The following is a 27,759-nucleotide window of genomic DNA, read 5'->3' on the forward strand; positions in this document are numbered from 1 at the left end:
TCTTTTCACAAGATTTGTTTCCAGGACAGCGAATCTTGTGGGTGTTTTTTATTTTGTTTTGCAAATGAGACATGCTTTAGTTTGGTCTGACCGCCTGTCATTGTTTTAACAGGCAAATAAAAGACATTTGTCTGGCTTCGAGAAATGTTACCTCGATATCGGCCGTGGTTGTAAAAGTAAAGACGAGCTGATTGGACGGCTTCCTTCCCATTTCTTCTTTAATTGAATAATTAATCAAATAAAAGTACAGAAAAAAAAGGAACAGCATTTCATTGACACACTTTTTTATTTCCTGAACGCTGCAATTTCCCCTGAAAGAGGGAGTTTCGATTGTGGCCATAATGTGAGATTGTATATAAATGCACACACAGTAAATATATCAGAGTAGCACAAACAACAACGCTACACAGTCTAATCAAATGTTACAATTAAACATGAGTATAAACAGTTGGGACCATTAGAACAATAACTGACTTACAATAAAAAGTGACTTTAAATATGTTTGCCAAACATGTTATTTGTCAGTGATTTGCTAAAAAATTACATATTCTTGGAAATGCATTTCACATTTCAAGTTGCTTACATATAAAAAAAAAAAGGAATGTGCAAAATCTGAGTACTTTTATCGGCACTGTATCAGGAGTCAGCTGCTTTCTGTAGCTGATCTCCCTCCAGGTGCAACGTCGGTGTGCAGAATCACTCCAGAGGTTCAGTGTCCTCAGTAAACAGATCAGCCAGGTCAGCTACTGTCAGAACGGCAGCCTCTGAATGCTTCATGGTTGTGCTGGTGTGACTACAATTAAAACAAAGCCTAAGTTAGTACCTAAATTAAAAGTTTATCTTAAAACCATCAATGTGGTTTTGAACCCAAAACACCTCTTTTCTGCTGTCTTCAGCATTGCTTGCATTCTCTCCTCGATAGTGGATTTGATCAGGAATCTGTGTACAAATGTAGGCCTGTTGGACAGAGAAAACAAATCAAGTTACAATGCTTTGCTAAAAGTTTCCTTCTTTTATCATGTTACAATCACACACTTTACGATAAATCAAGGAAAGCATTAAACACAGAATCAGCCACGAGGCCCATGATAACTCTGGAAGAGCTACACAGATCCACAGCTCAGGTGAAACAATCTGTTGACAGGGCAAGTATTTGTTGTGAAGAAGAAAGCCATAGGTTTTCCATAAGCCATGTAGGGGTCACAGCAAATAGGTGGAAGAAGGTGCTCTGGTCAAATGAGGCCAAAGTTGAACTGTTTGGCCTTTCTACATGTAAAGCCCACCTACGTACGTTTTTTCAAAATAAAACGCACTGCTCCTCAATACCATAATGAGTACTACACATCTTAACCATTTACTCCAAATTACTCCAAATCTGTATAACATTAACAAAACGTTTGTGGTGGATTTCCATTTTTAATCCCATTCAGATAACAAAAACTGATATTAAAATTGTGCAGCTCTGTATGTATGCTTGATGTAATCTTGTGAATTTGTAATTGTCATAAACTATGACCATTTGAGCTTGTACCAAATTTTAAGAAATCCTAACTAAGTTTGACGCGTAGCTTCCTGTCGCTTACTTAGTTTGGCCAATCCGGTGAACCCTTCCTATAGCCTGGAGTTCATGAGCTGGGTTGAGGATCGGTTCGACCAGCAACACGTGTGTTGCTTCAATAATATTCAGCCCATTGGAGCCCGTGTGGAGAGGGAGGAGGAGAATGTTGATCTTTTCATCATACTTGAAAGAACTAAGATTCTCCTAAAAACACACAAACAAGAAAAGAATTATAATCAGTAAATTCACTAATTACAAAGAGATATAAATAGTTGTATCACAATCCTAAATGATTCATGTGAAACTTTCAAAGTCAAACCTGGAATTTATGAATTCCATTAATTTGTGAAAACTCCATGTTATTGTCCAACAAGGCCTTGGCGATGATGTCCAGGACACTCTGCCACTGTTCACAAGAGATGAGCAAACAATCCAGATCACATCTCAGCTTAACATCACCATAGATCACAATCCTTCAGAGCAGAAATGCTTCATTTACTGTTGAAAAGACAAGACACTTGGCAATGGGATCATTCCTCTGAATCTTCTTTAGTGTTCTCACAACAGCCTCCACTTTGGTAGAGTGGCTTCCCTGCAACAAACCAAAAGATAAACTCATTGTTAAAGAAATTAGGACAAAAATCTCAATCTATTCAGATTAAAATGGCATCGCAGACCAACCTTGACTGGTATGTCTTGCTCGTGGTTGTACGACTGGGTAGTGAACACGTAGGAGATTTCTGTGTGGGAAGTAGTCTGTCTGCAAATGGCACACTTAATGGCACGCCGCCTTGAGCCCACGCTGTACTGCTCCACAATGATGGCAATGCATTCATTACAAAAGCAGTGGCCGCAAGTCAACACTGCCCACTGGAGGAAAGAGTTTTTATAGAAAGTAAAACGTTTTTAACCTGAATCAGCAACTTTTGACTTCTGCCTTTATGCAACATTACTTTACTGCTCTGACAGAACAGTTTCAAAGCAATCGTAGAGGTGTTGTTGTGAAATTACCCTAAATTTGAATAAATGTCAAATGTTAGATACTATAAATAAGTTAAAAAGGAAAAGCAATATATATATCAAAATAAACAGTATTCATGGGACTATTGCTTAAAAGTTTAGCTCTGTTCCTTCATTCCTTTTATATAAAAACTTGCATTATTTGAACTCTACCATCAACACTTACCTCCTGTCCCAGGGGTCGGGCACAGATGGGGCACGGCTCTGGGTTCAGCCCTCCAGTTGACTTGTCCTGTGACTTGTATACAAAATCCATTCAACATGGGGTCAGACTATAATAAATGATTCTTACCTTCTCCAAATGATCAAGGAAAATGTTCCTATTATAAATGTACCTTTTCCAGATTAGTTAGATACAGGAACTGTCCAAGCTTCTTTTGGAGTTGAGACTTGGCCACAGCCTGGTCGTTCAGAAGTTTTACTCTGTTCTGCTCCACCTGAGAGCAAAATAATTTAGATCAGCGGACAAGAAAGCTATAAATTAGCAGTTAAACCAGAAAACCATATCCATGAAAAGGTTTTGTAACTAAAGTCAGCAAGCACTGTTGATAGAGTACTAGAACAGCCCTTTTGATTAATTACTGGCACTTGTTTTAATAAAAAAAAAAAAGAAGAAAGCCAGTGTCTTCTCAAGTATTTCACTGCACACATCAAACCAGACGTGACCTTCACAGATATCCCCCAGAACCATCAGAGTCATTTACAAGTTTGCATTTGCTGATAGAGTCCTTGTCCAATTGGTCAATAAATTCAATGTTATTTTATATGCCTGGAAATTCAACAAAACAACACCACATTTCCTCCGTGCTAACTTGTCACTAGTAATGCTCTGAACACTGCAGTACATATGTGTTTTTCGAGACAAAGACGGATATTCTGTCAGCAGTCTTCAATAAACTCCTGTCCTGCTGCCACTGATTATGTTTACCTGCGAACCAGTTTACCAACGTTAGCCATGACTTGCCGATTATCACTGATATGAAGATTTTGCGGCGAATACACACATACACATTGTTTGACTGAGTGTGTGGACAGATGTCTTTTAAACAGATAACGATTTCAAACATGCCGTTAATACAGGTAATGAGTGGAGAACAGGAGGGTTTCTTAAAGAAGAACCAACAGGCCTGTGAGAGCTGGGATTCTTACTGGTTGGTAGGTGATCAAATACTCATGCAATAAAATGCAAATTCATTCATTAAAAATCACACAACGTGATTTTCTGGATTTTTGTTTTAGCTTCTGTCACTCACAGTTGAAAAGTATATATGATAAAAATTAAAGACTTCTACATGCTTTGCAAAAGGGAAGACCTGTAAAATCTGCAGTGTATTTAATACTTGTTTTCCCCACTGTATATTTCACAACTCTTTTGACACCATGACAAAAATTACCATACTGCTGACATTGCTTCTCTGCTTTAGTTAAGTTTAGTCATGAACGACAACATAAACCAGCTGATCTGAATGGAGATACAATCCATCGCTAATTTCTAGAAAATAATTATTTAAAGGCAAAAAAACCTTTTCTGTGTTGATTCCAATCATGTCAGATGAGACCATGAGGACCGTGTGTGTGAGAGAAACTGTGCTGAATCATATCAGTGACGCGATCTTCTCCTGATTGACATTTTTGAAACAGGATGTCTCTGCCATGCAGATTCACGATTGGAAACATTAACATCCACCCTAAGACATTAACTTCTAGCGCATGTTATGTTAATAATACAGGTTTAAACGTCCGATTAGTTACAGATTGTATCTCTGTATTTCACTTACTTCATGGGGTTCTATAATGTGCAGCAGTTTGGGCTTCGGCTCATCAGGCAGACGAACACGCAGCCGTTCGGTAGCCATGCCCAACTCATCAATGGCTGACACATGATTACGCAGCACCATCCAGTACTCATGCAACACCTGAAATAAGGCCGAAGGAATCTTCTATTTAACTTATATAAGTAAAATTGCATAACATTTTGACAGAGTTAAAAACATTTATTATAAGCAAATAATGGAAACCTCTTTGATCTTTTGTAATTTGAAAAAGAAAATTGTGAGATTTTCTTCTTCAATTGTCAAGTATATCAGAGGTCTCTGCTTACTTTATACTCCTTCTTCCAGTTCTCAAACAGCTCCATGAAAGTGTTCCCCTCCTCCACCAGGTCCGGGTCCATGCGTTTCACTTTGGCGAATGACAAGATGGCTTTCAGAGTGCGCTCAGTCTCGCTGGCTGCCCACAGGCCGCGACTGGTGGTGGGGAGACGGTCGTCCATCAGGCCTTCCTCATCCTCGATCATTTCTTCAAAGATGGCCGTCTGACCTTTCACCCTGAGAGCAGAACTTTTTCTGTCACATCAGGTGTTCAATTTCAATGAGAGTCGGGAAAATCTAGGACACCTGCTTACTTACGTGTGAGCAAACAACTTGGATTCATAATCAGTGAAAAGCTCATCTGCCTTACAAAACACACAGCTGTGATAAAAAGAGAAACAAGTTATAGTTCACGATATTAAAAAGGCTGCAGACAAATGAATAGAGTGAGGAAAAGTATTAATATCAATATCTGATGATGCCCTGAAATGCTGGTAACTTACTTATTGAGTGGCAGTCGCATTGGCCTAAGGTGGCAAATGGTGGCCTCTTCTATCACTTCCTTAGAAGCCGGGCCCTCAAGACTCTTCACTGCGTCTCGCACAGTGTTTTGTGACTTCATTAGATCTTGCATTTGTGTGGTGAGTAGGAACTGCAGACCACAGGCATCACGGAACCTGTAGGGAACCCAACATGTTTTTAGTGTGTTGTTCCTACAATGAATGCTAACTTTCCACAAGAGACGCTGTACTTGTCTGCCATGGAGAGCTTGTGGCACTGCTGCTTGTAGCTCTGGGTTAGCTCATTCTTGACACGAGACATCAGATCTTCATCAGTGGAACAACGGGTTGCCCTCTGGATGACTTCCAACCACCAGGGGGAGTTTAGGTTAACCTGGAGAATAAAAGGTAAACCTGTCAGGGGCCGCAAGCATGTTGTGAGTAATTTCTGCATCATCTCACAAATTATTCAGTTCATTATTTTAAATACGCTACTGTATTCTTGAATAATAATAATAATAATGGAATATTTTCTAACATTTAATTTAGCTTATAGGAGAAAAAGTAAATAGATTATTCTTAAACATGTTTGTATTACTGTTTTGAAAAATAAAACTTTTTTGCTGACTAATTACTGCAAAAAAAAAAAAGAAGCAGATTTTGATTTTAGCCCAACAAAACCATTGTCCAATGTTAAAAAAGGTGCCAAAATGTTGTCCATCAACCTGAGTCTTTGAGAAACACATGAAACTCAAAGCAAACAACCAACTTTTTCTGGCTATAATCATTAATTATGTTTCTTAAACTGTACAGTTTATTGTCAAAGCATAAATAGTTTTTTACACAACAATAAATGTTTCTGTTCTAATGGCTCATCTTCTCCAGATAAAAGCTGAGGCTAGTTGGAAAGTTTGTCTTTTTCTGTAGGGTACAAACAACAAACTTGGAATACAACAAAAACAACATACAACTTTTAGTGTTTCTGAAAGTATATGTGCCATGTCTCACTTTGCGCTTCAGCTCTTTGATGTTCTGCAGCACCGGCTGCAGGGCCTGGTGGGCGTCGGCCACCTCCGAGTCATATTTGGTCATGTAATGCTGCCGCAGCTGCTCAGCCTGCAGACACAAAAATATTTTGAAAGGAGAGAAACTTAGAACCTTTAATCTCCAAAAATGCTTCTATCTAAAATAAACAACATTACATCTCCCGTTAACACATCTGCTCTGTTTACCTCTTCACCGAGTCTGTCATCTCTGAGTGTCGGAGGAATCCCAGGATGCTTTGCATTTAACAGCTCCATTAAGTTGTGGGTGGCATGAAGTCTCTGTTTTGCATCAGTGGTAAAAAAGTAGATTAAACTCTTATATCTGGACAAAGTTAGAGAATGGTATGATGCTAATATAGTGCCTTGCCACAGTGTTTACCCATCTTTTCCGAAGTTTATCACATTATAACCACAAACCTCCAAGTATTACTGGGGACTTTATGTGTCCCCCAACACAGAGTAGCACATGGCTGTAAAGTGGAAGGACAATGAAACATGCTTTTTAAAAAACGATTGACCAGTCAAAATCTGAAAAGTGTCCGGTGCATTTGTGTTTAGCCCCCTCTACCGATCAGCAAGTTAGAGCTGATGGGAAGATGGATGGAGGTAAATACAGAGCAATCCTGGAGCAAAACGTCTGACTGGCCTGACGGCTCAACTTCCAGTAGGAAAAAGAGCCTGAATCCACAGGCAGAGCTGCAATAGACTGGTTCAGAGCAGGGCATATTTATGTGCTAGAATAGTCAAACAGCCAAAGTCCAAACCAAAATTCAGCAGAGAATCTATGAAAGAAATTATAAATTGTTGATGGCAGATGCTCTTCTCCCAGCCTCACTGGAAACCTACCTGAAACCATTTCGCAAATATTACTGGGCAGTTTCTAGATGGAAATAGAAACATAAGCGAAAAGGCATGCAGCTTCAGCAAAAACTGGTTGAAACGAAAGTTTTTTGTTTCAATGTTATTTATCGCATTTAGACATGTGGGAACAGATGTGCAGAATTAGCTACATGAACAAAAATGAGTCTATATACCTGTAATGAATCAGTCTTCAGCCTGTCTTTGTGCTCCTCTGATGAACGCAAAACTTCTCTATACATCTCCGTAGCCTCTACAAACTCACCTGCAGGTGACAAAAGAAGTAGTTGTCCTCAGTGACTCTTGTCTGCAGCAAGTTGAGTTAATGAGATGGGACTATAGGAATAACCTCGGTGTGGAGAGAGCACAGACACTGCCTCACTGAGAGGAACTTCAACAGAACATATCAGCACAAGAAGTGCAGAGAAACAAAGATGAGATCATGTGTTTTGTTTTGAACTTGTTCCCATGAGAAGCAGGACAAAGAGGGAGCAGGAGAAAAGAAGAAGGGGTTTTATACCTCTGATGATGTGAATTCCAGCCAAACCATTGAGTGCACACACCAACTGCCTGTGAGCTTCTTCACACTCCACTCGACATTTCTTCTGCAAGGACTTGAGGAGTTCCTCCATTGTCATGGTGCTGAAAGAGAAGAAATGCACAGACTGGGTGAGCTTAAAATAAACACAACTACAAGTCTTAGAATTGAAAAAGGGGTCAATTACCTTCCAGGTTTACTCTACTTAGTCTAGAAGGGTTAGTAATTAGAGGGTGCAGCTGACATTGAAGAAAACCTCTTGCATTCACCTTTTCTGCAGAGGCAGGAACTCGCCCCTCACAGCCTGCGGATGGCAGCAGGCCTGGCGCAGCCTCAGCAGTGGGTACAGGATGGTGTTGACGGTGCGGCGGTCGAGGCTGCCCAGTTTCAGGCTCCAGTCTGAGATTTTTCTGAGTTTGACCAAAGCATCCTGGGAGCAGACCTCGTGCTGGCGGTGGTAGAAATGACCCTCAACGGGAGAAAAGTGAAGCCAGTGCACCTCCTCGGTCTGAGGGGGAATCTGAATCTACAGACAGGAAAAATGAATACACAAAGTAAGGAAATTGTTTAGTCTTTGAAGAATTACTTTATTTCTGTGGAATCCTCTTAAAATCCTACCTGATCGATGACATCTTTTTTAGCCGACCGCCATAATATCTGAGCAATCACGTTGTACAGAGGTTCGGTGTTTCCACGGCGATAAGGGCGATAAAGCAGTTGGTCCCACCAGTGTTTAACCCAGTATGGATCCACTCCGAGAAAAAGCACCAGGCCGTACAGATCTACAAAACATGATCAGCTTACAGGTTAAAAGGGTAATTTCATGGACCGAGGTCCATTTTTTTCTATCACCAAAGTCACCTTCTAAGCCTCTTTGGACGGGAGTGCCACTGACGCACCATCGGTTGACAGAGGCAAGACGTAAAGCCATTTCTGCAGCCTGGTAGCAAAAACAAAATGCAAATAAATTGATGTAATTTGGAATAACAGAGAAAACACACACAAAAAAAAACTCGCACAACAATGGGACTGGATGCTGATTCACCTTAGCAGTGGGACACTCAACCATCTGGGCCTCGTCCAGACAGATGCGCCACCACTCTACAGCCACCAGGGGGCTGGGAACCGCCATGTAGCGCTTCTGGTTGCGGAAGCGTCGGCCGCCCCTGCTGTTGCTGTGAGGAATGTCGACGTAGTTGAGTTCAGATCGAAGCACGTCGTAGGTGGTGATGACGACGTCCTGCTCAGCGAGCATATGAGGCTGGATAAACCCGTGTCTCTTCACACCCTGATATACCTGACAGAAAGATGTAGTTTTTAGTATGTAGAGTATCACAGAAACTGTAATAGAATGTCAGAAAACAGATGTAAGGAGGAAATAATTGTATAGTAATAATTCATAGTTGACTATAACACTAACTTACATTTACCTACATTCTCTGGCAACATGCATGTCAAACTTTGACCACAACACCACATTTGTCACTGCAATTTAACATTAATTTTTGGGATCGGCCAACACAAAGTAGCTCTTAATTGTGAAGCTGAAGGGTAAATAAAACAGTTTTAAACATTTTTAAGGTTTGTTAGAGAACATTATTGAACAAACAGCGTCATGAAGACCAAGAAACACAGCAGACAGGTTAGGGATGAAGTTGTGGAGAAGTTTAAAGCAGAGTTAGGTTATAAAACAATGCCCCAAACTCTTAACATCTCACAGAGTGCTGTTCAAACAGTCATCCAAGCTGATGAGAAGGAGGACCGAGCAAAAACAGAGCAATCTCCGAGGAAAACTTGTTATAGCCTGCACAAGACTAGAGACTGGGGTGGAGGTCCACCTTCCAGCAGGAAAACCACTTTAAACAACAATGGTTCAGAACAAGCATATTCACATGTTAGATCGTCCCAGTCAAAGTCTAAACCCAAATTCAAAAAAGCATCAATCGACAGCATCTGTTTACAGACCGAGAAAGACCTCTAGCGAGGAAGAATTGACAAATATTTCAGTCTCTAAATGTGCAAAGCTGATAGAGAGACGCCTCAGAAGACTTACAGCTGTAACTGCAGCCAGAGGGGCTGAACACAAATGCACACCACACTTTTCAGATTTCATTCGTAAAAAAGTTTGAAAACAGCACATAACCTTCTTTCCACTTTCCAACTAAACCTACTTTGCATTGGTTCATCCCATAAAAGCCCAATACAAATACATTGAAGGTTGTGGCTGAAACATGAATGTGTTTGGAAGGCAGAACTGCTATATATTGATCAAAAAAGACAATCCTTTTTATGTTTTGGCTCACCAGAACCCGCAGGGAGGAGGATCTGATGTGGCGGTTGATCTCTTCGACCCACTGGTGGCAGATGGAGCTTGGGGAAATAATGAGCGTGGCACCAGTGGAGACTGGTTTCATAGCCACCAGGCAGTGAGGGCAGTAGAAGGGGGTAGTAGTAAGGCTTTCCTCTTTATAGTTTACACAGTCCGCATGTTGCCACAGCTGACAGTTCATACACTGCACACGGGCCTTGTAGTCAATAATGCCCAGCTCTCCACAAATGCACTCAAAGCGGTAATCAAGGGTGTTGAACGGGACTACAGATGCCCTGGTTGGCATTTCTGTCTTATTCTGTGAATCTGTCCGAGAGGCTATTCCTCTTTCTTCAGGTAGCTCGTCCATTCTGGGAACGTCCCGTGTGTCTGACTCACATTTACCTGGAGATTTCTGTAAAGATGCTGTGGTAGTATCCATCACATCACCTTCCTGATCAGCTTTCTCATTCAAGCATTCATCCCATTGCTTTGGTTCTTTTCCTTCTGTTTCACAGCAGTCAGATGTGGGGCTCAGACCTCTTTGATTGTCTGAGAGGGAGTTTTGCAGAGCTGCCTCTGCTTTCCCTTTGGCTCGTCTCTGAAACATTTTCCTAGGTGTGCTCTCAGCTGTTTTGAAAATCTAACAAAGATAAATGCAGATTGAAGAAATCCAAACTCAAAACAACCAATTAATCACAGCATCACATTTTATGTATGGATTCTTACAGACTTGGATGCTCCCGACAAGATTTTCTTTGTTTCTTTGTAGTTCTTTCCCAACTTGAAAGACCCTGCCAAGCCTCGACCCTTCACGCGGTCGACGATGCCTTCATTTATTAGCTTCGCCAGCATCTTCTTGATGTGACCGCGGTTCTTTAGGAGGTCGTAGCCATAGGTGGCCCGGATGTAGGTGAACACTGCGTTGACCGAGGCTCCTTTGCCGGTTCGCATTTCCTTTATCGCATTTAGTAACATCACACGCACAGCTGCAGAAAAACAGAAACAGCATTTAAACAAATGTAAACTTTACACACTTAGGTGTGTTAGAGATATTTTACGTGGTATACTTGGGTGGGATGTTTTCATTTTTGGCTGAGCTTCAGCCTTGCAGCGTGTAGTTTTCTCTTCTGACGGACGAGGTGGAACAAAGTAATTCACAGATTTTCCCTGTAATAAGGAAAAGGCAACCCATTATGAAAAACATGGATTTTTCAAGCATCAAATTAAAAAAGACAACAGCATACAAGAGATCCACACCAGAGGCAATGTGAGGACCTCCTGCTCCAAATTCTGTCGAGTATGAAACAAGATGAGCGCCAAAACCTCCACCGTCTTTCCGAGCCCCATCTCATCGGCCAGGATCCCACCGGGCCACTCAATACCCGCCAGCGGGAATTCTCGAATTATGCTAAATTAATGAGAAATAAAAAAATAAAGATTTATCAGTAGAAATGTCTTGTAGCTGAGAAATAAAACTAAACAGAATGCTACAGAACGGAAGAAGCAATTAGGACCGTGAGGACTAATGGTAGGGGTCCAGGTCTGTCCTTCCTGATGCACTTCCCTCCCCATGACACATAGACCCACGCCTCTCCCAAAGGATCGATCATTGGAATGTTCCCAATAAACAAAATGGATCTTGAAAAAGGTCAGTTCGCTGCAGCTCCCTGGGGCTTCTGCACTGTGGCTACTGGGTGGTTCCCCTCGGACTCTCCCCTGCTCTTGTCTGGGGGGGTTGCGGTAGACTCGGCGATGGTTCTCCTGGAGTTCCTGTGCTCTGGGAGGCCTTTGGATGTCTATGGCTCAGATCTCCTCCATATCTGTCCCAGGTCCAGGGGCGCAGGTGTGTGGCTCCTCACATTCACTATTGCATATTTTTATGGAGAAACCTTGTATACACAAGCGCGCTCACACACAGGTGTTTAGATTCAGGTGTTAACAGATAGATAAATGCTCTATATTGAGCCATATTTGCCACTAAATACATCTTGCATTCATTAGTACCGTGCACTTTTTGGTTAAAAAAAGATGTTAATATGAATGTTTTTGCAGGTATAGAAGCATTTTCGTTTCTGACTCCATGTCCGTAACAATTGAAATAATCCCAAAGCAGTTTCTAATAAAGTTTCTTTTATATATATCAAGCAGAAAGTAAAATCTGTTGGGCTTTTTCTTGGCACTCTGACAGCAGTTCTGAGTGCTACTCTGCTGGACAGGAAAACCGATAAGTTTCCCATCCCTAAACAGCAAGTTTGTATTTCTTTAAAAAGCCATTAATCAATTTACTTGCTTCTTGTTTGTCGTTTTTGTAAAATAATCCTCTGATTATACTGTAGTGCCACCTAATCTCTTGATAATAAATGCGTATTTCTGGGCCACTCAGGCTTAGAACATTTTGTATTTTTTGTGACGTGGCAAAAAAAAACCTTTTTAAGGGCAATGTGGTGTAGCCTAACCTATCTGATGCAGAATCCTCACAGATACAATTTTTTACAAAAGATTTTATGAGAAATGTTTGTTTTAAAATTGGGAATTGAACCCCAGATGCCTGTGTGGAGGAATAAAGGGACTCCATGCCACGCACCAAAATATAGTTGTGTTGAGCTATAGCTCCACCTGCTGGTGAGTGGTATTACATTTTTTTATATCCAAAAAAAACCCCAGAACGTTTACTTTTACTTCAGGTCCAAGGAGTCCCCAGTTTTTCTGGTTTAGGCTGCAGTTTTATTGGAGAAGAAAAAGAACAGAGCAACTAAAACAGGACTCCACGATCTGCTGGCTTGGATTCATCACTAATGAAGTGACTTTAATTTATTCCTTCTAGATGAATTTTAACATCGCCATAGCACTACTACAAAAACAAACTACTCAAAGAGAAAGCACTGACATACACTAATAACTTAACACTACATACTTAAATCGGTTTGTTTCAATCTTGTCCTTACAACTGATTGCAAATATTTTTAGACAAACTGGTTCTTCACCAGCAAGATACTACGAGTTCTTACCAGCCGGTGAAAGGATTATAGAACAACTTCTTGCCACATAAAGTCAACATCTCTCGCCAGAGGAAATGCAGGGAGTTTTCTAAAAAGAAAAACAGAAAAGACATCATAATCTTCATTATTTAAAGCTTACATAATCGTTAAGACTATCTAAAAACATTTGACCCATCAAATGAAGCTTTTTCACCTTTGTAGCTCCAACTTATAATGATTATAATCTCCAGTAAGAATTCAAATTACACAAAGGTTCACTTGAACCTGACATGCATACCTTTAGGCGCATTGATGCTGTATTTCTCTCTCCTCAGCATCCAGTTAACTGCCTGGGTCTGATATGGCCTGAGGACGGGAATAAGAACCTTGTCCTGGACGTCATATGTTACATCCAGGTTCTCTTTTTGATGCTGGTGCCTCACGTAATCATAGAGTTCCTCCACGTTTTGTCTCTCCAGGTCCATGTCACACTCCACCTCTTCGTTCTCTACAACTTCTGAACCAAAAATGAAACGGTTAAGAGGCAGTTCTGAAGACGCGAGGGTTTAATTAGCAGGTATTAAAATGTGGGCCCAAATGCCTACCGGGAATGATGAAATTGTAGAAATATTCCATTAGTTTCTGCATCAGCTGATTCGCTTTCTTCAGACGAGCATTTCCCTCACTGAGGAACTCTGGTTTTCCCAGCCCAGTTTCTAGCAAATAAATTCCCACCTATCAAACAGAGCCAATACACAGCTGTAACATGAAGGAACCATCTATATTTTATCCTACATAAGCTCTTAGAACAGGACTGAAGTATCTCAGAAGCATAACCAAATTTGCAGTTAACCACTGATACTGCTGTATTATTTACATTAGCATATATCGGCTATATCCAAATATACAGTCACATTCAATAAATTATAATATTATAGAAAAGTTCATTTGTTTCAGTAACTCTGTTCACTAAGTGAAACATTTTATAGATGAATTGTACACAGACTGATGTTTCCAAGCTTTTATTTCTGTTAATTATGGGGTGACGGTGGCGGCAGTTCGTCCTCTAAAGGGCAGGTTGCCGGTTCGAACCCCCGCTCTGTCCGTCTCAGTAGTTGTGTCCTTGGGCAAGACACTTCACCCTCCTTGCCTGCTGACGGTGGTCAGAGGGCTCGGTGGCACCGATTGCATGGCAGCCTCACTTCTGTCAGTCTGCCCCAGGTCAGCTGTGACTGCAATGTAGCTCACTACTGTTAGTGTGTGAATGTGTGTGTGAATGGGTGACTGATTGTAGTGTAAAGCGCTTTGGAGTCCTCGAACTTGATAAAGCGATATACAAGTGTAGGCCATTTACAGCCGATAAAAGCCTGACATTTAAGATTAGAATATTACATCACACCAATAAAAACATTTTAAAACATGAGCATATCGGCCCTTTGACTGACATCTGTGCTCCCCCGTGCTGTTTTTATGTCGGCTATAGCGCATGTGCTGAGTCTGTTCCCGCTTCCTTTCACCCTATGATCCTGTGCGACCGCTAACAGTAAAGCTTTCTAAAATCATGTCAGCTTCGCAGGGTGGGTATAAACCGTGTCATATAATGAACAAACACAGTCATAAAAATTTGTAGTGAGAACCCTGCATAATTGTCAAGTGGAACAAAGAACAGTGCAAGATTTCTTAGAGCAGTAAATCTGAAACATTTGCATTTCTATTCTCCCCCTCTGTGTCAACACTATGTAGAGGCCTCTTTACAACTTTACAAGAGACTGAAATGCCCATTTGTATCTGCAAAACAGCTCAAACACAGTCAGATTGGATGGAGAATTTATGTAACCTCCCCATTTTCAACTCTACCTCTAAACAGTTTTCCTGGATTACAACTGTTTAGCTCCATTCATCTTCCCATCAACTCTGACCAAATTCCCATCCCTGCTCTTGAAGAGCATCCCCACAGCATGATGCTGCCACCGTCATTTCACAGTTGGGATAAATGTCACATTTGTGGAGTGAACGACTGACAGTTGTTCTTCTAACAGGAGAGCAACTATTACCTGAAAGAGAGATCCACCTGAGCAGCATCTCTGCTGCTCCTCCAGAGTTACCATTAGCCGCTTGATTGCTTCTCTGATTAATACTCTCCCTGCTCAGCCTGTCCTCTCTAATAAGGCCTAACAGAACAGCTGCATTTATACTGAGATTATTATGCATACGTTTGGACTCAGTTTACGAATTAGGTGACTCTTCGGGGTAACTGGTTGTTAATAACCTTTGAGTTTAATTTAACCGAGTACCCCACACCTGAAAGAAAATTTCATTATAGTAGATCATTATCAGACAATGCTGTAACAACCTTTAAAGAATCTGTTCCACTTTTAATTTCCTCCTTATGACAGAAAAACACATTGGAGGGCAATTATTTTGTTTCTGCCCCTTCACAAATTGATGCTCTTGTTCATAGTGTTACTTCATCATTGTGTGATGCATTAGACAATGCAGCCCCCTTGAAAAAGAAGGTAATTATTCATAGGAGGTTAGCTCCCTGGTTTAATTTAGAGCTGTGTGCTTTAAGGCACAATGTTAGAAAATTGGAGAGAAAATGGCGCTCTACACACCTAGAGGATTCCTACTTAATCTGGAAAAATAGCCTACTGTTGTATAAAAAGACACTTCACCAAACTAGAACAGCTCATTTCTCATCATTAATAGAAGAGAACAAGAATAATCCTAGGTTTCTCTTTAGTACACTTGCTAAACTTACAGTCATTGCTCTGTTGAGCCATCCATTCCCTTAGCTCTCAGCAGTCATAACTTTATGGGATTCTTCCAAAATAAAATTGATTCTATTAAAAAGAAAATCTTTGACATACTCCCGAAGATGATTACTTCATCCTCAGCAAGTGAGACAACATTGGAAGTAACTGTAGAACCTGATTTGTGTTTGGACTGCTTTGATCCTGTGGAGCTTCCTGAGTTATCAGAAATATTAGTTTCATCTAAACCTTCAACTTGTATGTTGGACCCAATCCCTACCAAATTATTTAAGGAAGTGTTCCCTCTGATTACCAGCCCCATTTTAGATACGATTAATTTATCCTTAATAAATGGATATGTACCACAAGCTTTTAAGGTAGCTGTAATTAAACCTTAGCTTAAGACACCTTCAATTGAACGAGATGACTTAAAAATTACAGACCTATATCCAATCTTCCATTCTTATCTAAAATTCTTGAGAAAATACAGGTCCTTCTCAAACAATTAGCATATTGAGATAAAGTTCATTATTTTCCATAATGTCATGATGAAAATTTAACATTCATATATTTTAGATTCATTGCACACTAACTGAGATATTTCAGGTCTTTTATTGTCTTAATACAGATGATTTTGGCATACAGCTCATTAAAACCCAAAATTCCTATCTCACAAAATTAGCATATTTCATCGACCAATAAAAGAAAAGTGTTTTTTTAATACAAAAACGTCAACCTTCAAATAATCATGTACAGTCATGCACTCAATACTTGGTCGGGACTCCTTTTGCAGAAATGAATGCTTCAATGCGGCGTGCATGGAGGCAATCAGCCTGTGGCACTGCTGAGGTCTTATGGAGGCCCAGGATGCTTCGATAGCGGCCTTTAGCTCATCCATAGTGTTGGGTCTTGAGTCTCTCAACGTTCTCTTCACAATATCCCACAGATTCTCTATGGGGTTCAGGTCAGGAGAGTTGGCAGGCCAATGGAGCACAGTGATACCAGGGTCAGTAAACCATTTACCAGTGGTTTTGGCACTGTGAGCAGGTGCCAGGTCGTGCTGAAAAATGAAATCTTCAACTCCATAAAGCTTTTCAGCAGATGGATGCATGAAGTGCTCCAAAATCTCCTGATAGCTAGCTGCATTGACCCTGCCCTTGATAAAACACAGTGGACCAACACCAGCAGCTGACACGGCACCCCAGACCATCACTGACTGTTGGTACTTGACACTGGACTTCTGGCATTTTGGCATTTCCTTCTCCCCAGTCTTCCTCCAGACTCTGGCACATTGATTTCCGAATGACATGCAGAATTTGCTTTCATCTGAAAAAAGTACTTTGGACCACTGAGCAACAGTCCAGTGCTGCTTCTCTGTAGCCCAGGTCAGGCGCTTCTGCTGCTGTTTCTGGTTCAAAAGTGGCTTGACCTGGGGAATGCGGCACCTGTAGCCCATTTCCTGCACACGCCTGTGCACGGTGGCTCTGGATGTTTCTACTCCAGACTCAGTCCACTGCTTCCGCAGGTTCACCAAGGTCTGGAATAGGCCCTTCTCCACAATCTTCCTCAGGGTCCGGTCACCTCTTCTCGTTGTGCAGCGTTTTCTGCCACACTTTTTCCTTCCCACAGACTTCTCACTGAGGTGCCTTGATACAGCACTCTGGGAACAGCCTATTTGTTCAGAAATGTCTTTCTGTGTCTTACCCTCTTGCTTGAGGGTGTCAATAGTGGCCTTCTGGACAGCAGTCAGGTCGGCAGTCTTACCCATGATTGGGGTTTGAGTGATGAACCAGGCTGGGAGTTTTAAAGGCCTCAGGAATCTTTTGCAGGTGTTTAGAGTTAACTCGTTGATTCAGATGATTAGGTTCATAGCTCGTTTAGAGACCCTTTTAATGATATGCTAATTTTGTGAGATAGGAATTTTGGGTTTTCATGAGCTGTATGCCAAAATCATCCGTATTAAGACAATAAAAGACCTGAAATATTTCAGTTAGTGTGCAATGAATCTAAAATATATGAATGTTAAATTTTCATCATGACATCATGGAAAATAATGAACTTTATCACAATATGCTAATATTTTGAGAAGGACCTGTAGTTGCTAATCAAATGTGTGAGCATTTACACAGCAATGACCTGTTTGAAGAGTTTCAGTCAGGTTTCAGAGCTCATCATAGCACTGAAAGAGCTCTGCTGAAAGTCACTAATGATGTTCTTATGGCCTCAGATAATGGACTTGTGTCTGTACTGGTTCTGTTAGATCTCAGTGCTGCATTTGATACAGTCGATCACAATATTCTCTTAAAAGGCTGGAATATGCTGTAGGGATCAGGGGAACAGCGCTAGGCTGGTTTAAATCTTATCTGTCTGACAGATTCCAGTTTGTTCATGTAAATGATAAATCATCTTTAAACTCCAGGGTTAATTGTGGAGTACCACAGGGCTCAGTACTTGGGCCAATTCTCTTTACTATATATATGCTTCCAATAGGTCAAATTATCAGGCAGCATAGGATCAATTTTCACTGTTACGCTGATGATACTCAGCTTTACTTATCCATGAAGCCTGATGAGCCCAACCAGTTAGATAGACTACAAGCATGTCTTGAAGATATAAAAACTTGGATGACCTTAAATTTTTTGCTTCTAAATTCAGGCAAGACAGAAGTTGTCGTCTTTAAAAAAGAAACTGCTTAGTCAATCACATAACCTGTATGGCATTAAATTGACCTCTGATAATAAAGTAAAATACCTTGGTGTTATTTTTGACCTGGACATGTCATTTAAATCCCATATTAAACAGATTTCTAGGATTTCCTTCTTTCATCTCTGGAACATTGCCAAAATTAGAAATATCCTGTCCAGGAGTGACGCTGAAAAACTAGTCCATGCATTTGTTACTTCAAGGCTGTACTATTGTAATTCTTTACTATCAGGATGTCCACAAAATGCAGTTAAAAGCCTTCAGCTGATTCAAAATGCTGCAGCAAGAGTTCTGATGAAAATTAAAAAGAAAGATCATATTTCCCCTACTTTAGCTTCCCTTCATTGGCTCCCTGTTAAATCCAGAAAATAATTTAAAATTCTCCTCCTCATATATAAAGCCCTTAATGATTTAGCTCCATCATACATCAGAGATCTGATTGTTCCATATGTTCCTAACAGAGCACTTTGTTCTCAGACTGCAGGTTTACTGGTGGTTCCTAGAGTCTCTAGAAGTAGAATGGGAGGCAGATCCTTTAGTTATCAGGCTCCTCTCCTGTGGAACCAGCTCCCAGTTTTAGTCCGTGAGGCAGACACCCGGTCTACTTTTAAGGCTAGGCTTAAAACTTTCCTTTTTGATAAAGCTTATAGTTAGAGTGGCTTAGGTTATCCTGAGCTATCTCTGTAGTTATGTTGCTATAGGCTTAGGCTGCTGGAGGACATAACCACTTTCACCCTCTTTGCTATATTCTCACACTACTCTCCAATTTTGCATTATTTGCTGTTATTTCAGCTTTTAACCTTTTTCTCTCTTTTCTCTTCCTAGAAGCTACACCTGGCCTGACTCTGCGTCTACCTGTGACACCTTTCTGGAAGGGGGGCATCGTCCAAGCTTCTGCTGGCAACAACTTAATGCTCACCCTCTACCGATGACCCACATGGCCCTGTCTTTTAGTGTTTAACCCTTTATCTCTCCTAGACATGGCGATTGACTGAGCTTTTACTGTAACTAACTCTATGTGGTCTCTTTCAGACTCTAACCTTCAAAACTGGCTCAGAGTTTATCTGTTCTTTCTTTCTAGGTGAAATGACTAAAGGAGCTACATCCATTAACATTTACTTTTCCTCCCCATAGAAAGGACTCCTGGATCAGTGCTTCTTTGTTCTCTTTGTGTCTCTGCTTTGTTCTCTCAAACCCCCAGTCGGTCGTGGCAGATGGCCGCTCACACTGAGCCTGGTTCTGCTGGAGGTTTCTTCCTGTTAAAAGGGAGTTTCTCCTCTCCACTGTCGCTACATGCATGCTCAGTATGAGGGATTGCTGCAAAGTCAACGCCAGTGACTGTCCACTGTCTCTACATGCTCATCCAGGAGGAGGGAATGTTACAAGTCAGTGACTGGATGCAATCTGCTGGGTTTCCTTAGACAGAAAAACCTTTTATCCAATTTTAATAAATAACTGAATCTGACTGCACTGTTCAATGGTTAGGATTAATTTGAATGTATGTACCTGACTGTTGTGAAGTGCCTTGAGACAACATGTGTTGTGAATCGGTGCTATATAAATAAACTGAATTGAACTGAATTATTTAAGCGGTTTAGAGTAAAGGGCTGTGGATGCCACTGCATGCCTGACTTTGGTACGTATTCATTTGCAAAAAATAAAAAAATCAATAATCATTTATCATCTTTATGCCACTTCACAGTTATGCTCTAATTTGTGTTGGAGTATCACATAAAATCTCAACAAAAGTAAATTGAAGTTTGTGATTGTAACGAGATAAAACGTGGAAATGCTTAAGTGGTATGAACTCCTTTGCAAGGCACTGTACCTTAACTTCCTGCTCTTTTGTCTGGTGGCAGAGTTGCACTGCCCTCCTCTTCTGCAGCCAGTTGAGGTCCTCGAACGGGATCCTACTGAGGTTGCACTCGACAGGACAACTGTCTTCCTCAAGGGTCCACTGCAGTCCTGAGCTCTCATCACGGCTGCTGTAACTCAGGTAGAGCTGCTCACCCACCCGGCACACCGTAAAAGATCTCTGCTCATAGTCAGAAGGCAGCCAAGCTGGCCTAATGCTGAACTCCCCAATAAGAGCCTTCCAGATGTGGCCCAGTTTCAAAGCTGGCACCACAGAGAGTGCCAAAGAGGTGGAGGCAGAGGTGCTATCTGAGGACGTCCTTGGAAGTTCGTCCGAAAACTGAACCGGGCGAGTGCAGGCAGCCTCGGTGATGTCTTCTACTGCAGACAGAAAGGAACTGCCGGCTGTTGGGTCGACTGAAAGATAGGAGGAGGACGGAGTCTTGTCGTCTTCCTCAATCGCTTCGTTCTTCCGGTCCTCCAGCATGTTCCACTCCAGCTTCCTTTTCGATTCTTCATCCACCCTCACAGGAGGGGCCCTCTTCCTTCGACTGCTCATCGTGAAAACCTAAACAATTAAAGAGGATTATAAACCCTCATGGCACAACACAAAAGTTTAAAAATAAATCTATTTAACAACATTTATACAACATGTTTATTATATGGGTAGAAAAATGTTGACGGCATACTTTGATGTTGCTGAAAAAAAATGCTGCTCATCTACTATAGATACGCCTCACACGCTTGATTTGATCTGTAAGGGAGTCCTTAGACAACTGTTTTAAGTCTGCAGCCTTATGTTTCTAAGGGGTATGGCTTTCCAGTTGTCCCTGTGGATTATTATTAGTCAGCACAAAGAAAGCAAAGATAAAATATGTTTTTTTGATATAACCTCTTTGTCAACAAGAAAAAAAAAAGGAAAATGTGTCCTACTGATGTGAACCACTGTAATATCTAGTTTAATGTATTATAAAAAAAAAAAAAAAAAAAGGGATGTAGTATATTGTTAGATTTTACATAGTCAGACTAATCATCAGACTAATCATCAGACTAATCATCAGTATGTTTCATATGTGTTGGTAGGTATGATCAGTAAACATATTCTGAATGACCACACACCATATGGTGGCAACACATGCTCAAACATACAAACACATTTTAAATACATTTAAAACCAGATTCGTTCTTTTCGCCAAGGTACGTCTGGGATGATACTTTTGTTTCTTCCTAATCAGCATAATAATAATAATAATGCACGCTGCAGGCTGGATTACAGTTTATTCAAAACATATAGGCATAATAGGTCACAAACATTCAGTTAGCATAAATTAGAAAGACCTAAAGATGGATCTGATACTTGAAGGAGCATCCCATTTCTGAGTGGAATATTAACACTACCTGGATTAATTCTCAAGAGCTAGGAAGAGAGAGATCCTAGCAGTTAATCTGTTTCTTCATATCTTGGATTTCTTTGGACAGTGACAATTTACACAGAAGAATAGGACATCCCAATCCATCGTTAGGTCTTTTGCTGTAAGACATTTCATGTTAGACGACAGTGTGTCTTCTGCTGAGTATTATGGTTAAGAGATTCTTTCTTTAGACAACCGTGTAACTTTTCTTCTGTTTTGCTACATCTGGCACCAGCTTTCTAAAACAGTTACTTTCATCGCTTTCATACTTACATCGCTTTTAACTAGGATGCACTCTATTTTAAAATAAAGACTTCATCCTGGTTAAAAACGATGATAATTACCATGTTTACCTGATAGTTATTCACATTTGCAACACTAGGAAACCTATGTGAAAAAAGCTAATATTCTATAAACCAAGAGATTTAAACGACGATACGTGAAACCATGGAGACACTGGCGTAAAGTAAATGTGCGTTTAAGCAAAAAACGAGCTGCTAACCAGCAGCTAGCTTGTTTATCCACATGCACAAAGCCCTGTTTTAGGATTTTCGCCACTGACAGGGGCAGCCTTGCTGTTAGTATGTAAACAATGCTACAGGGAGAGCATTAACGCTATAGCCGAAATTCACACAAAAAAAATGTATTTACGTTCTTAATCTTCCTCCAGCTGCTCCGCTGACTACGACTGTAACAGAAGTCGCTCCATGATGAAGCAGGTTCTCATTAACAAGCAACAAGAGCTACAAAACACAGTTCAATTATTCCCAACGACGTTCGTGTCCGACATCTTTACATACCGGAAGTGACGTGGAGGAAATTATATGATTTTGGAAAATAAAAACCCAAAAGGAATCTTCTCCAATCGACCTGTGTTTAGTTTTAGTTGTAGTATGAGAAGGAGGAATTTCCGTTATTTATTTTTGTTTTGTTTTGTATTTTCTGTATTTGTTTTGCGTTAACGCCATAATTCAAAGTAAAAAAAAAAAAACAATTTCACAATAAGAGTCATATGCATTTAATTTCAATTAAAAATTTTAAACTAGCTAATTTATGAGTCTTGCTAACCCCTACTTATTTTGTGACCAAGCAAACATTATTACCGAAATTAAAGATATTTAACAAATCATTAAATGTATTGGATAGTGGCACCTTTGGTAATATTATGACTTCCATTCATCCATTCATTTTCTATCCCAGCTTCTTCCATACTGGGTCGCGGAAGAGCTAATATTACGACTTTATTCTCGTAATTAAGAAATAAAATCTCTTAGCCTGGCCCTTATATTCCGTCGTATTGCGACCTCCATCTGCTGTTTACTGGGGTCATATTAGGGGTATTGCATACCAAAAAGTTAGTGTACAAAACTACAAAGGTACGAAATGGCGAGGTGCTGAAATGACAAGCCTCCACTTCCACCAACCCAACACCCAATTCAAACTTGTCTGAAATGAAGGTTGTCATATCGTATATTCACCGCATGATGTCACCAGAGAGCAGCCTCTGTTTTTCGGCTGCAGCAGTAAACTGCACGTGCATCACATCTGTCAGTGACCAAACGTAACGGGAGGGATAATTTACCTGAAGTTTGATGAGTCCCGTGTTAGCTAGTCATTATTTGGCGTGTCTGCCTACATCACATTGTGTTGGTGCGGTAATCTTGGCTTTAAAAGTTAACGTTTTTGTTTACCAAATACATTTTATTTTAACATCAACCCCAATATTTTGCCCCCAAAATCTGATTTGTAAGTGCGTCACTGTCCCGCCCCGACGCTTACAAACTGAGCACTCAAATCAGGGACACTGCAGTGACAATGACCCGCTTTTAAGATGCAGTGAGGAAGAGGAGAAGAAGGGGGCATCAGTGCAGATAGCAAAAGAGAGAGAGGGAGTCAGTCTCACTGTGTTCTGCTGGAAAAAGCTGGGGTTCAGTCTGGCTGCATCACAGGAGACACAGAGCCGCATATCCCGAGCTGCCTGCCGCAGGTAAATAAACTCATGTTCTCTACCTGACAATAGGCTTCCTAACACTGCTTAAATATGCAGCTATCTCTGACTGATATGCATGTGCATGCAAGGTCCAATCTTACAACTATTCCCCTGTAAATAAAAGATATATCAGTTAGAATGGATATCTGTTTTGTATTTAAAGCTTTAGGGGAAAAGTTGAAGAGACAAATAAAAACAGCAGATTTCCTCAACTACAACAGAGGCAGCTATCCAAGGTGCTGAAACTGAAAAGCTTTCCCAGTGGCAGGAAACTTGATGCTATTCAGACCTGTCAAATATTTCCAGCAAGCTTAATTTTTAGTTCTTATTATCATTCCGTAGGTATTTTCCCACGGTATAATTAGTTTGCATGACAATTATTGCATATGTTTGCATTTTAATTGTGTGAAAAGTACTGTAAGATGCAATTTTCATTGTTTCACTTGCAGGTTAAAAGCAGTAAAGAAGCTCCCAGCTCTGTGAATTTCCCATTGTATCCATACGGGATTAATGGACCTCTACTATGGCCCAACGGACATGATTTTGCACCCATCACTTGTACAATGATAAACATGATTTACCTGACTGTAATAAGCATTTTGTATTTGCCTGTTTTGCTCTTTGAGGCATTTGTTTTGTCCAAAGGAAAGTATGAAAGGTCAGTTGTCCCAAGCTCTGCCTCTCGCCTGGTGGCACGAATGGATGGGGATGTTATAATAGGCGCCCTGTTTTCCGTACACCATCAGCCATCAGCGGAGAAGGTGGCAGAGAGGAAATGTGGAGAGGTCCGCGAGCAGTACGGTATTCAGAGAGTGGAGGCCATGTTCCACACCCTGGATCGAATAAACTCTGACCCCAACCTGCTACCCAACATCACCCTTGGCTGTGAGATCAGGGACTCCTGCTGGCATTCCTCTGTGGCCCTGGAGCAGAGCATTGAGTTTATACGAGACTCTCTCATCTCAATCCGAGATGACACAGAGGGCTCTAAGTGGTGTATTGAAGGGGTACCCTCCAGTCAGCCGCCTTCAACCAAGAAGCCCATCGCAGGAGTCATCGGGCCCGGCTCAAGCTCAGTGGCAATTCAAGTCCAAAATCTTCTGCAGCTGTTCAACATCCCACAGATTGCCTATTCTGCAACCAGCATTGATCTCAGTGATAAGACATTGTTCAAGTACTTCCTCAGAGTTGTGCCCTCAGACACTCTACAAGCCAGAGCCCTGTTGGACATCGTCAAACGATACAACTGGACCTATGTGTCTGCAGTACACACAGAGGGTAAGACATCCTTATTCCTTTGAAATTCAGTGCTTTGCAAAAACATTTATATTTCAAGTTTGACATTTTCTCACATATCCACAAATTTCAGTGAATTTCATTAAGGTTTTTTGAAAATAATAAACTAACAAGCCTGATAACCATATATATTCAGCCCCCTTTAGTCTCATACTTCTAAGTAAATTTAAATGTAACTAATCTTCCTGTAATTTTCTGCAGATTAACTATTAGGCTATAAAATAATACTCCAAGCATTTAGCATCTTATAGAGGACTGTTTAATCCATCAACTGAAAATGGAAAGAGTATGGCTAAACTGCAAACCATACCAATGGCTGTCTATCTAAGCTGACAGGCTGGGCAGGAAGAGCACTGACCAGAGCTGCAGAGATCCACAGCTAAGGCAGGAGAATTTGATGACGGGGCAACAGTTAGTTTTGCACTCCACAAATCTGGCTTTTATGGATGGGCGACAAGACGAAAACCACTGCTGACAGAAAGCCATTAACACACACGAGACCAAAATGAACCTTTGAAAAAACTAAAATTGCACATTACCTTGAATACACCACCCTGACAGTGAAAAATGGTGATGGTAGCATACGGATATGGGGGTGGTTTTGTGAAGATGTTCAGTGTTGATGGGAAGATGGGTGGCTCTAAAAACGGGTCAATACTGGAATAACATCTCTTAGAAGCTCCAAAAAGACTTGGGACTAGGTCAGAGGATTTGCAAATCTGGTAGACACAATGCTACAGACTGGCAGCAGTGATTGCTGTGAAAGGTCATCCTGCAAAGCATTATGTACAAAACCATGCCACACTTTTTAGATTTTGATTTGTAAAAAAAAAGGTAAAAATCATATCTCCTTTTCTTTCCATGTCACAGTTATGCAGGTCATAATTATGTGTTGGTCTATCATGTAACCAATGACTGTAACATGACAATAGTTGTAAAACTTCCAAGGGGTATAAATACGCATGCAAGGTATGATATTGTACTTTATTTACTTGGATGACTGGTGAAAGGTTATGTGTGAAATAAGCTTTAACCCCCAGTGTTAAAGTTTGCAAACTTTTTAAAACCACCTTTTCATGAAGAAACATGAACGAAAACTTTGACTAGCAGAGAAGGCCACCAAGTGACAAGTAAAGCAGATTTGTTTTGGATTCATACAAGGCCTCTTTAATAAATTAACAATTATTTCTGAAAGAATGTATTTTCTTCAAGAAGCCAGAGGACGTTCTAAAAAAATCTAAGAAGGATCACAGAAAGCTTCTTTCAGGAGATCATCTCTCAGAACAAGGTTAACTAGTTCAGTGACCATAGTTGTTTCTTATTAATTCATCAAAGTAATAGCATATATACATATATATTACTTTTTTAATAGCAGGTGGCTATATACAGAAGCAGGACTTCTGCTGTTAGATGGGTGCTCGTGATGTTGGTATCTTCAGTAGGTTGATCAGAGGAAGAAAGACAAACAGGGCAGCCTAGACACTTTTTTCAGGATCGCTTACTGTTGTGTTAATAGCGTCTCCCTGGGAAAACCAGCCAGTAAACTAAAGAAAGTCATTTTTTAAAATTTGATCATGTGAGTCTGTGAGTTCTGCAGTAAAAAATAACTTTAAAGATGTTCTTACTTAAATATTTGCTGATATGACAAAGCATAATGTTAAGAGGAGTAAAGAATCAAAGCAAACAATAGCTGGGTTTTCTCCTGAGTCTCTGGTTTTCTCTCCCAGTTTGAAAACGAGCATTTTTCTGAAACAACCTTGGGGGTCAGTATTCATAAGTCTTGAACTTTTTACACGTTGTCTCATTAAAACCAAACTTTAATGTATTTTACTGTGCTTTTATGTGATAGGCAGAAGGAAAATCATTTGTCTTGATAAATAACAACCTGAAACTGGCCATTCTAACACATGAATACTGTAGCTCTGGCTATATGTTTAGAGACGTTGTCCTGCTAGAAGGTGAACTTTCACCTCAGGTCTTTCCACCTTCCCTGTCTATCCTGAAGAAATGTTTCCCCACTGTATGATGCTGCTACCACTGTGTTCCACCATGTCAGTTTTACACGAAACACAGCATTTTGGAGATATGCTAAAAAGCCAGATTTTGGTCCAATATGACCAGAGCACCTTCTTTTAAATGTTCACTGTGCCACCTGCTTGCAACCTCTAAGCTTACTACAGCTTTCTTTATACATGGTTTTCCTCTTGTCACTCTTCCACAAAAGGTCAGATTTGTGGAGTGCACAACAAGTAGTTATCCTGTCAACAGACTTCCCAACCCAAGCTATGGATCTTTGCAGCTCCTCTAGAGTTACCACAGGTCTCTTGGCTGCTCCTTTTATTATTGCTCTCCTCACCAGGCTGTTTAGTTTATGAGATGGCCAAGTCTCAATGGGGTTGTTGTTGTGCAATACACACAGGTGGACTCTAATTTGTAATTAGGTGACTAATGAAGACAGTTAGTTGCACTGTTTTTTTAGGGCTTAAAACATCAAGGGGGACTGAATGCAAATGCATACCACAATGTTTAGTAAAGAAAATTGGATAAAGGATTCTTCCTTCCACTTCACAATTATATACTATTTTACTTTGGCCTATTACATAGGGTCTCAGTGAGATACATTGAAGTTTTTGGTTGTAACACAACAAAATGCCCTGTAGCTCATGAAGTAAGAATACTTTTGTAAGTCACTGTGTGCTTTGTTGTGAGCCCACGAATGGATTGGTGAACTGTCTAAGCTCTACTACACCTCTCACCCGTTCCTTGGATAGGCTGCTGTGGGAGATACACTACATACACGGTGGATCCAAATATTTGAATGTTTTTCCAAAGGTGAAACTGTTACTCTTTCC

General features: G+C 40.6%; 2 protein-coding genes across 4 annotated transcripts in view; one reads left to right on the forward strand and one right to left on the reverse strand.

Annotated features, from left to right (window-relative positions):
• Positions 1 to 267: 267 nt before the first annotated feature.
• On the reverse strand, positions 268 to 22,431 carry shprh (SNF2 histone linker PHD RING helicase). Of its 2 annotated transcripts, none has more exons than XM_047345558.1 (30): positions 22,273 to 22,431; positions 20,184 to 20,777; positions 13,505 to 13,634; positions 13,198 to 13,413; positions 12,930 to 13,008; positions 11,179 to 11,329; positions 10,989 to 11,088; positions 10,648 to 10,907; positions 9,914 to 10,561; positions 8,656 to 8,907; positions 8,472 to 8,550; positions 8,229 to 8,392; positions 7,880 to 8,136; positions 7,593 to 7,714; positions 7,249 to 7,337; positions 6,401 to 6,493; positions 6,177 to 6,284; positions 5,420 to 5,562; positions 5,172 to 5,345; positions 4,987 to 5,049; positions 4,680 to 4,905; positions 4,357 to 4,494; positions 2,914 to 3,015; positions 2,745 to 2,816; positions 2,240 to 2,428; positions 2,058 to 2,150; positions 1,878 to 1,964; positions 1,584 to 1,762; positions 877 to 957; positions 268 to 793 (listed from the first exon to the last, which is right to left on the reverse strand). In XM_047345558.1, the coding sequence occupies exons 2-30, from the start codon at positions 20,766 to 20,768 to the stop codon at positions 697 to 699; spliced, it is 4,977 nt and encodes a 1,658-aa protein (XP_047201514.1). In that variant the 5' UTR covers positions 20,769 to 20,777; positions 22,273 to 22,431; the 3' UTR covers positions 268 to 696. The 2 variants fall into 2 exon arrangements, with proteins under 2 accessions (XP_047201514.1, XP_047201513.1); XM_047345557.1 differs by having other exon boundaries at positions 13,198 to 13,416.
• A 1,034-nt stretch (positions 22,432 to 23,465) lies between these two features.
• The window catches only part of grm1b (glutamate receptor, metabotropic 1b), a 38,461-nt gene continuing 34,167 nt past the window's right edge, over positions 23,466 to 27,759 (forward strand). For both annotated transcript variants that reach the window (XM_047345983.1, XM_047345984.1), the window contains exons 1-2: positions 23,466 to 23,608; positions 24,061 to 24,889. In XM_047345983.1, coding sequence (XP_047201939.1) covers positions 24,175 to 24,889 — 715 coding nt within the window. In that variant the 5' untranslated portion in view covers positions 23,466 to 23,608; positions 24,061 to 24,174. The remainder of the gene's footprint in view (positions 23,609 to 24,060; positions 24,890 to 27,759) is intronic.

The sequence above is a fragment of the Girardinichthys multiradiatus genome, chromosome 19 (assembly GCF_021462225.1).
Source record: "Girardinichthys multiradiatus isolate DD_20200921_A chromosome 19, DD_fGirMul_XY1, whole genome shotgun sequence".
Classification (NCBI taxonomy): Eukaryota; Metazoa; Chordata; class Actinopteri; order Cyprinodontiformes; family Goodeidae; genus Girardinichthys; species Girardinichthys multiradiatus.

Bases quoted from the DNA above. Each gene is read 5' to 3' on its own strand.
- shprh (XM_047345557.1), bottom strand. From the start codon at position 20,768: ATGAGCAGTCGAAGGAAGAGGGCCCCTCCTGTGAGGGTGGATGAAGAA. The intron at 10,908-10,988 runs GTATACCACGTA...GTTTTTCTGCAG, and splicing joins AATGAAAACATCCCACCCAA to CTGTGCGTGTGATGTTACTA. The intron at 3,016-4,356 runs GTAAGTGAAATA...TTTTGCTCTCAG, and splicing joins ACATTATAGAACCCCATGAA to GTGGAGCAGAACAGAGTAAA.